The 9596-nt window shown below is 37.1% G+C and overlaps 2 protein-coding genes across 4 annotated transcripts; one reads left to right on the forward strand and one right to left on the reverse strand.

Moving 5' to 3' along the window:
• The first annotated feature begins 46 nt into the window (after nt 1-46).
• On the forward strand, nt 47-5647 carry LOC107425866 (histone acetyltransferase GCN5). 2 transcript variants are annotated; one of them, XM_060820151.1, is made up of 13 exons: nt 47-799; nt 913-977; nt 1175-1255; nt 1682-1748; nt 1833-2006; nt 2234-2277; nt 2572-2671; nt 2799-2867; nt 3288-3342; nt 3732-3847; nt 4349-4442; nt 4885-5026; nt 5130-5647. In XM_060820151.1, the coding sequence occupies exons 1-13, from the start codon at nt 206-208 to the stop codon at nt 5194-5196; spliced, it is 1668 nt and encodes a 555-aa protein (XP_060676134.1). In that variant the 5' UTR covers nt 47-205; the 3' UTR covers nt 5197-5647. The 2 variants fall into 2 exon arrangements, with proteins under 2 accessions (XP_060676134.1, XP_015891394.1); XM_016035908.4 differs by having other exon boundaries at nt 49-799; nt 1682-1753; nt 1838-2006.
• A 295-nt stretch (nt 5648-5942) lies between these two features.
• On the reverse strand, nt 5943-9596 carry LOC107425940 (light-inducible protein CPRF2). 2 transcript variants are annotated; one of them, XM_016036012.4, is made up of 6 exons: nt 9111-9596; nt 8899-8998; nt 8200-8389; nt 7681-7756; nt 7444-7569; nt 5943-6641 (listed from the first exon to the last, which is right to left on the reverse strand). In XM_016036012.4, the coding sequence occupies exons 1-6, from the start codon at nt 9477-9479 to the stop codon at nt 6174-6176; spliced, it is 1329 nt and encodes a 442-aa protein (XP_015891498.2). In that variant the 5' UTR covers nt 9480-9596; the 3' UTR covers nt 5943-6173. The 2 variants fall into 2 exon arrangements, with proteins under 2 accessions (XP_015891498.2, XP_015891497.3); XM_016036011.4 differs by having other exon boundaries at nt 8200-8410.

Genomic DNA, 9596 nt, shown 5'->3' on the forward strand with positions numbered 1-9596 from the left:
CCGATTTATTCCCACAACGATAACGTTCGTACAAGAGTCCGCGAGACAATCGGCAATACTTGCACGTGATCGCTGTTTCCTTCGATAATCCTCGCTCACTCTCGCTTGTTTCTGCTCCGAGAAGAGAACACCATACGCGCGAAACCCCCAAGTCGGCGATTCCATCTGCCCAAAACAGCATCGCTGACACCGAGTCAATACCTAAATGGACACGCACTCCTCGCATCTAACCGCGCCCAACCGTTCTCGGAGTTCTCAGTCTCCTTCACCTTCGCATTCAGCTTCTGCCTCCGCTACTTCCTCCATCCACAAGCGCAAGCTGGCGTCGGAGGATCACGCGCCACCGTTCCCTCCCTCCTCTTTCTCGGCCGACACTCGCGACGGCGCACTGACCTCCAACGACGACCTCGAGAGCATCTCCGCGCGCGGAGGTGGAGCCGATTCCGATTCCGACGATGATTCGGAGGACGCTGCCGTCGATGACGACGAGGAAGACTTCGACAACGATTCCTCCATGCGCACCTTCACCGCTGCACGGTTGGAGAACAGTGGAGGCGGCTCCGCGGCGGCCTCGGCTCGCAACACGAAGCTGAAGACGGAGAATGCGACGGTGAAGATCGAGAATACGGAGAGCAGCAAGGACGGTGGTGGAGCCACGGGGACCGGTACGGTGGGGCCTGCTGCAAACGCTAGCTCGCTGCCAGGGATAATGGGGAAGGAAGACGCAACCAAGATATTTACTGAAAATTTACAGACGAGTGGTGCATATATTGCTAGGGAAGAGAGTCTTAAGAGAGAGGTATTCGTTCTTCTATGCTTATTCGCCTAGTTCTATCTTCTTGTTTATCTAAAAATTATGTGATTTAATTTTAATTTATTATTTTTTTTAAAAAAAATTTCTTAAATTTGCAGGAGGAAGCTGGAAGGCTCAAGTTCGTTTGCCTTTCGAACGACGGTATTGATCAGCATATGGTTTGGTAGTCATTTTTTCCCTAATTATTTTTCATCCTACATGTATTTGATGAAGAATTTTCCTGTATATTGTCGAGTGGTTGTGCATTTTCTACTGAAGTTTTGTATTTCCTTGGATATTTACAGGTTCTCAGTTATTCGTATTACTGTTGTGCCGTAATGCGGATTATAATGCTTGCCCTTTTGTTCCTGTTTTTCTCAGGTTGATAGGATTGAAGAATATCTTTGGCAGGCAACTTCCAAACATGCCCAAGGAGTACATTGTCCGTCTTGTTATGGATAGGTAATTCCACTAAAATCTTTCGAAGCTATATAAAACATGGTGGTCAAATCCAATGCATGGGTTTGTGAGGTTGAGAATTGACAAACTTTTATGCTAGCTAGTAGCATAGTGTAATTAGCCTAGCTAGTACCAACCCATGCATGTTGCTTTTGAGCATATTGCAAGTGTTTTACAAAGTTATTCAAGTTTGAGTTCTATGTATTGAACATGTATGTTGCTTTTAACCGTTAACTATTTATTGTTTCAAATTGATATAAACTCTATATGAGGTTTTAGTTTAAAACCAATCAAGTTCTTGTACTTGAGCTTCTAGCTTGGTCTACATTGTTTCTTTTGTATATTTCCCTTCATTCCTCTCTCGCTCTGGTAACTTTTATGGAAGAAATTCCATATCAAAGTATGTGTGTTTTCTCATTGGATTTACAGGAACCATAAATCTGTCATGGTAATCAGACGGAATCAGGTTGTTGGTGGCATCACATATCGCCCATATGTCAGGCAAGGATAATCGTTGAAATCATCCTTTAGTTTTTTTCTTGTTAGCTCTCTATACTGACAGACAGTCTTTTTGGAAGAGTACAGCCAAAAGTTCGGGGAGATAGCTTTCTGTGCAATCACCGCTGATGAACAAGTAAAAGGTTATGGCACTAGATTGATGAATCACTTAAAACAGCATGCACGAGATGTTGATGGGCTAACTCATTTTTTGACATATGCCGACAATAATGCTGTTGGTTATTTTATTAAACAGGTTCGTTATTTTACAGTCTTGTAGTGTAAGGGGTCTGCATTTGTTTGTTTGTTTGTTATGTCAATTTTTTTTTAGGATCGACTTATGGTAGCAAAACTAGAATATAGCTTTAGTAATTCTTCCATTAATATCTTGAATAATGATGTTGATTTATTTTTCTGTTGATATTCTGTTTTTGTCCGGGATTTGGTTACATAATGCATTAAATTATACTTATTTACTTGTAGGGTTTTACAAAAGAGATTCACCTGGAGAAAGATCGTTGGCAAGGGTATGTTTATGCACATCTCAAGTTCTGTGAAGACTTCCAATTTTTCTTTTCTCATCTAGGTCTCTTCTAGAGTTTTTGGTAAGCTTAAAATGTGCATTATTGGAGCTTGGGAGCCTTGAAACAGCTGCTGCTTGATTGCGCATGTCAGCTGCTGGTCCTCCACCACTGCTACTTTCAATATCTAATTTTAGTATCCTACCACATGTGTTTTCAATTAATGATCGAATTTCAAATATTGTTATCACCAATATAGATGTTATCATCTGATTTGCTATAATTACATGATTGCTTCAGGTATATAAAAGACTATGATGGTGGAATTCTTATGGAATGCAAAATTGATCCAAAGCTTCCATACGTTGATTTGTCAACTATGATTCGCCGCCAAAGGCGGGTAAGATTAATTGATTGCTTATCTATTTCCATGAGTAATTTGGTTCTTGTCCCAAACAATGAATTGTTCTAGCAGTCATTGAGATTTACTAACAATCTGCACTTGGTGATTGTTTTTGGTTTGCTAGGCAATTGATGAAAAGATTAGAGAGCTCTCAAACTGTCATATTGTTTATCCTGGAATCGATTTCCAAAAGGTATAGAGTATAATGGTAAACCAAGAAGTTACTGGATCTATCTAATCAATTATACTTTTTTGCTTTCTTACTTCATTTGGATTCATATATGACCAGTAGGTTATTTATTGGAAAAGGTATAATGGTAAACCAAGGAGTTACTGGATCTATCTAATCAATTATAGATTCATATATGACTAGTAGGTATTTATTGCCAGTAGTTCCAAAAAAAATTTTAGATTATATAAGATGCGTTATTGAGATTACTCTGAGATGTTGACATTGGTAATTCTCTGACTGATAGACTAGACTGCATTTTGGCCATGAATACAGAATGCTTCACCATAAACAATGTTAAAAATAAATCATTAGCTTTTCTTTCAAGAGTTTTGATCAAATAAATGTGCAACATTTGTTCTGATCATCGAATTATCTGTTCAGAAAGAAGCTGGTATTCCTAAAAAACTCATCAAAGTTGAGGACATCCCTGGCTTGCGTAAGTATTTTAACTCTCCTTGACTTGTCATATTACTTTTTTACTCACACAAGTCAGCTCCTGGATGCTTTACTGCTCCCAACATGTATGCCTAAGCCCATGTAATATAATGTTATACCTTTTTGGCTCAAATTGGGAGCTGAAGCCTAAATTCACAACCATGTAACATACGTTGACTGAATTGTATAATTTATGCACTTTGAGCCACATATTCTCTAACAAATTGTACATGTATTACTTCCATGATGTCAATCTCTCTTACATTTTGCACTTCTTTGGTTGTGCAAGCCATGAGTTAAGATTCTACCTATTTCAGTTCAGTTTGTCTTGCTTGTCATTGGTGAAATTATGAAATGCTTATTTTAAGTTTATGCTGGTTCTGATGATAGGGGAGGCTGGCTGGACTGCTGACCAATGGGGCCATTCACGGTTTGGAGCTAATTTTAGTGCTTCTACTGACAGTGCAAAAAAACATTTGACTGCACTCATGCGCTCGCTTCTAAAGGTAAGTTTTTAGACCTTTCAACGTCTAAAGTGATGCTAAGAGGGAAAAATAGAAAAACCATCTTTTTTTTTACATAGAGAAGTCGTTACAAAATGGAGCTGAATGCAAAAACACACAATATTAAATACGTTTCAGATGAATCTAAATGCTTTCTAAGGGAAAGGCGATGAAGCATTATGTTCTGATACCTATTTAATTTCTAAATTTATGTTTTTGTTTCATTGTATTATTTTATTCCATAATACTATAAGGACCATTAGTTGTTGCAAAATAGAGCTGAATGCACACATATTATTAAATACCTTTGAAATGAATCTAAATGCTTTCGAAGGGAAAGGGGATGAAAAATTATGTTCGAAACCTCTCTAATTTCTTAATTTATATTTGTGTTTCGTAGTATTAATTTATTCCTTAATACAATAAGAACCATTTATTGTTGATTTTCCAGTCCTTTGTGATATTAATTGTATTGTTAACAATTTATTTTACATCTTTAAGCAGACCATGCATGACCATGTTGATGCATGGCCATTCAAGGAACCAGTTGATTCACGTGATGTTCCTGATTATTACGACATCATCAAAGATCCCATGGGTGAGAATGATTTCATTCACTAAAGCCTGTTGTGAACTGTGATAATAGTTTGGGGATAAGCCGTGTTGATACCTTCTTCCTGTATGATAAATTAATAATGATATTATCAGTTAAGGAATAATGTAGATGTTACCATATGTGTATATTCAAAAGCTTTAAAATATAGAAGGGAGAGTCAAGTAAATGTCTCATCTTTCATTAATAGTTCAATTACAACACAGGAATCGAAATTAATATTCAAAAGTGTGATCATTTAGTTCGAGAACTAGAATTTTAAAGGGAACATGATCTGAATATTTACTAGGACATTGACCATAATCTGCCCTTGGGCTTTTATTTGTGGAATTCCGGCTCCTGCTGTAAATTAATTTCGGGGGCTGATATTAGACGACTGTATGGTATTAAAATTTGTGTTAATTGATGGATGTTGAATAAACTGCAGATTTGAGGACCATGTCGAAGAGGGTAGAGTCGGAGCAATATTATGTTACATTTGAGATGTTTGTTGCGGATGCAAAGAGGATGTTTGCCAATGCACGAACCTACAACTCTCCTGAAACAATATACTATAAGTGTGCAACAAGGCATGGCGCTTTTTCTTTTTTTTATTTATTTTATTTTTAGGCTTCCAGTCTTTTATTATTATTAGTATTATTGTTGTTATTATACAACTTCCATACTTGGCAGGCTGGAAGCCCATTTTCAAAGCAAAGTTCACTCGGGTCTCCAAGCTGCTGGTGTCAAAATTCAGTAGTGAATTCATTCAACGACTGGGTGACGCCATTGCATTCCCACAATTGCCAGATAATTTTTACTGTTTCAACCGATAGCTCGCATATGTGATGCCCCATTTTTTATTTTCATTTGAACCTATGTAATCTCTTTGGGTTAACTTACGTATAGGACGTAAATATGTATGCATAAAAAAATAATAAAAAAAAAAATAAAAATTAAAGGATCTAAAAACAAACAAACAAACCAAAATAACAAAAGACAATAGTTTAACTTAGGTGTAGTTTTTGTCTACTTAATTGTGTGTAATTTGCTTATGACTAGTGTATGTTGATGATAGTTTAGAGTTTGTTTGGTATCTTAAGTTAGTTTTAAAGTTAAGGAGAAAAAGAAAAAAAATACAAAATTGAAAATAATCTCAAGTTGTGTTGGTTTTTTGTTTCTATTATTATTATTATTATTTCGTTTCTTTCCTTCCAAGTTTTTAGCTAAAATTGCTTTTACATGTAATATAAACAAATTGTACATAATTAGATTTAAAAAAAATAAAAAAATAGAAACTAAAAATTAATCATATCTCTAAGCGGTAGTGGTAATGATCATATTTAATTGTCAATTGGCATTTCCACTTTTTTTTTTTTTCAATTTATTTTTTGTTTGTTTTAAATGAAACCTCGGGATTTATTAGTGGCCATTTACAGAAATCCAACAATCCTTAAAGAACGTCTCTTTTCTTATTTTAATTATTAATGACCATATATGCAATGATTTAGCTAATCGATATCAAATTCTTCATTTAATTTTGATGACAACTGCAGAATGGAAAAGTAAAAATAAACATGTAATATGTCAACATGAAAACTAGGAAGGAAAAGAAAAAGAGAGGGGCTTTGGGAAATCTTGTTGCAATGCAGCAGTAGAAATTAAAAGCTGCAATAATGTGGAGCAATATTTTATTCAACCTCCCTAAAATGGGATTGGGAATCCCAATCACGCACGCTATATTTGATTATGCTTGTTATTTTTGGCAACTGCCTGGGAAGATTCACGCTCCCACCCAGGCCCTGGTAACGACCCACAGGGATTTATTCCTGGGCCATTCTGCTTCTGCAAGTTTGCTACTCTACCTGTATGCTGCTGAATTGAAGATATGTCAACCATTTTGCCTCCCCCAACATCACTCTGTCTATTAACTTCAATTTGTGGGTGGTTTCCAACAAGTGGAACTGGGGTGTTACCAGGGAAGCTGCTGTCTAATCTCTGGTGATGCGGAGTGGCAGTGGGTATGCTGGGAACTGCTTGGTGAAAAAGCTGATTACGGTTTTGCTGCATTGGTACTGCAGCATTAGTTGATCCATTTATTGCGCTGTTCACTGAAGGCATGACTGTACCAGCTACATTGGACATGGCTAGAAGCAGTGGGTTGATCCCCGTCACTCTCTTAACTGTTTCTTCAGCCATCTTCACCTGGTAAAACTTTCAAAAGTTACATCAAGTTTAAGCAATTTTAAAGCTCATTGGAGAAGTTGCTTCCCAATAAATAAATAAAAGCTTACTGGAAAAGTGTCCAGAAGGTTTGGGCATGGATGTGATGTATCACACATGCCAAATCGATTAAGCATCCAATTTTTGGAAGAAAAGCAGATCATGCAATGAGCATTATTATTAAATCACAAGGACATGTACAACCGCAGATTGAAAACAAATTCATTTGACAAAATTAAGCATTGATATATTAATGCAGAAAATTGGGGGAAAAAATGTAAGCTGCAACCATGACACTTTAGACCATAATATAGATAAAAAAAAAGGAAACCACATTTGAATCAGGACCTTGCAGTCTCTTAAATGTGAGTGCAGAAAGCATGACCAAGGGTTGGATAAGTCTTCTGAGAAGACTACAGAGGAGTGACTAGCTCCCTAAACCAGTCAAAGTAATAAGCCAATCAATTTTCAGAATTTTATAGCTGATTAACTCGATCAACCAGCTGTTGTTGGATTTTGGAGCCGTAGAAGAAGTCGTAGAAGGAAAGACCATGAACCAGGAAATGGTGCAACTTCCAAATCATATTTGTTTATGGTCAAGAGCAAATGAGATTGAACATGCCAATTCAGTGTCTACGAATTCATGCTTGAAACCTTTTTAAATTTTTTAAGATGAATACTGCAGAAATTATTTTACCTTCAAGTGGAATATAAATTGACAATGGAAATAATATGAACCAACAAATATGAAAGAAACAGATATACACTGAATATGTCAGCTGACCTTTGCTCTTAACGTCTCAATATCAGCTTTTAAGATTCTATTGTCCACAGCAGCATTGTCATACTTTGAATTCATGTCAGTGAGATCCTTTAACAAAGTAGAGTGCTCAACCCTTAGTTGATTAACCTATGTAGACCCAGAATATATACATAATTATGTATCCTATATATAAAAAGAGCATAAAGGAAATGTTCAAGTATAAAATACGATAGTTAATGCAAAATGTGAAAGCTGAACCTGTGTTGCAAGTTCACCCATTTGTGCTTGTTTTCTTCTTCTCGAGCGTCTAGCTGACTCTCGATTTGATAGCATCCTGAGCCACCAACCGTCAATATATCAATTGATAAGGGGCTATGGATTTTAAATTTATAAGGTTATTAACCTGAATAAGGAGGTAATCTGTTGATTTTACGAACTGGCAACAATTTTCACCAGATCTGTTACTAAGCAAAACTTTCAATAAATCTAATTACACAAAATACAACTTCCCCCTTGATTTATCAAAACAATTGTTCCAAATACACTGGAACACTGGTTTCCACCAATCAATGAAAGGCACTTGAACAAAACCCTGCAAATGGAATGGCAAGTGAAATTCTTTTCTGTTTTCTTTCTCTTGCTCTAGTCCAAGACAAATGGTCCTGAAGCATCAAATAGTGATATTTATTGAAAGGAGAACTACCTTACAACCAGACAATAAACAAATAAAAGGGTCCCATACACTGGCCAAAACACGAATCTGTACCAAGCGCTTACCTCCTAGCACGTTTAGCGTCGGCAGGATCCATATTGTCAGTGATTTCCAAGTCTCCTTCAAGATCATCATCATCTGACTCCTCTCTTGATGATCCACTAGTTGTTTGCTTACTTTGTCCACCTATTTTCTTCTGAATAGAAGGTAAGGCCGGAATTCCGAGAGGTCCACCATCAGCCTCACTTTCTACCACTGGAGGACCATCATGGGCAACTGAATAAGTAGAAATCAGATTTGTAATTCACACAAAGACTCATGCATGAAGTAGCAGAATAATATCCAAACAAATTGCTGTCAAGCCAGAAAATATAGAAATTCACATTACTAAAAATATATATTGTTTATTAACTTAAAAGAGGTTCACAAATGCTAGATTAAAGTATCTTACTATATTTTTTATTAACTTAAAAGAGGTTCACAAACGCTAGATCAAAGTATCTTACAGTTACAGTGTCATAGCGACTATAACCCAATAAATTAATAATGACTATCATCTTCTAATGAATTCATGAACTAAAAGCATGAGGTCACTAAATAACGATGCAAATTGTAATGTCTAATTTTCAACATACATAAACTATAAGAGGCTTATGCATACGTTTTTCTGTCTAAGTAGTATCTATAACAATTTCACGACAGCCATTGATTTCGAGAACTAGAACCAAACAAAATAATTATAATTTGACAACACGAGTAGAAACCTTTATCATGAGCCCCGGATCCAACTTGCGAAGCCTTCGGAGCCTGCAATTGACTCTGAGCTACATTAGCAGAATCTCCAGGCTTCACACAAGCAGACTCCTGCAAACACCATTCAATTGGAAAAGAAAGTTGTTCACGAACAAAAAATTAAGAGCAATTTGAAATATATTTAACATAGAAAAAGAGATATATATATATATATAATATATACACGAGTTAGAGCAACTGCAGCGCAAGCCAGATCAAGCCGATTTTTCAGAAACGCACGGTACTGATCAGAATCAGTCAAAGCAGTTGAAGAAGGATTCAACGGCGGAGAAAGGTGATCATGCTTCTTGATCTCGACGACCTCATCGCCTCTGTCTTGGCGCTTCGACGTGGACGATTCAGACGCGACGGAAGAGGAAGCGACCGATGACGCCGGCAGTGAATCGGGGAGAGGCGTGCGAGGAGTCGCCGCTGGAGACGAGAACTCCTCCAGAAATCGCTCGAATGCCCATTCTGAGGCGCTCCGATTCATCGCCGGATTCGAAGCCCAGAAGGTGTCGGAGATATCGTCGACGGAAAACACCGAATGCATCGTCGTCGTTTTCTTAAAAGCGTGTCTCTCTATCTCTCTCTCTCTCTCTCTATTTTTGTCCGAATATTGTCAGCGATTCTCTGTTTCGTATTTGTAAGCTGGTACGGGACCACTTCT

The sequence above is a fragment of the Ziziphus jujuba genome, chromosome 9 (assembly GCF_031755915.1).
Source record: "Ziziphus jujuba cultivar Dongzao chromosome 9, ASM3175591v1".
NCBI lineage: Eukaryota > Viridiplantae > Streptophyta > Magnoliopsida > Rosales > Rhamnaceae > Ziziphus > Ziziphus jujuba.

What these genes read in the sequence shown, in the direction of transcription:
- LOC107425866 (XM_060820151.1), top strand. Translation starts at nt 206, where the DNA reads ATGGACACGCACTCCTCGCATCTAACCGCGCCCAACCGTTCTCGGAGT. An exon ending in TGAGGACATCCCTGGCTTGC is followed by an intron (nt 3,343 to 3,731) that starts GTAAGTATTTTA and finishes TTCTGATGATAG; the next exon opens with GGGAGGCTGGCTGGACTGCT. An exon ending in TACTATAAGTGTGCAACAAG is followed by an intron (nt 5,027 to 5,129) that starts GCATGGCGCTTT and finishes CATACTTGGCAG; the next exon opens with GCTGGAAGCCCATTTTCAAA.
- LOC107425940 (XM_016036011.4), bottom strand. Translation starts at nt 9,479, where the DNA reads ATGCATTCGGTGTTTTCCGTCGACGATATCTCCGACACCTTCTGGGCT. An exon ending in ATCCGGGGCTCATGATAAAG is followed by an intron (nt 8,411 to 8,898) that starts GTTTCTACTCGT and finishes CTACTTATTCAG; the next exon opens with TTGCCCATGATGGTCCTCCA. An exon ending in TTGAGACGTTAAGAGCAAAG is followed by an intron (nt 6,642 to 7,443) that starts GTCAGCTGACAT and finishes AAGTTTTACCAG; the next exon opens with GTGAAGATGGCTGAAGAAAC.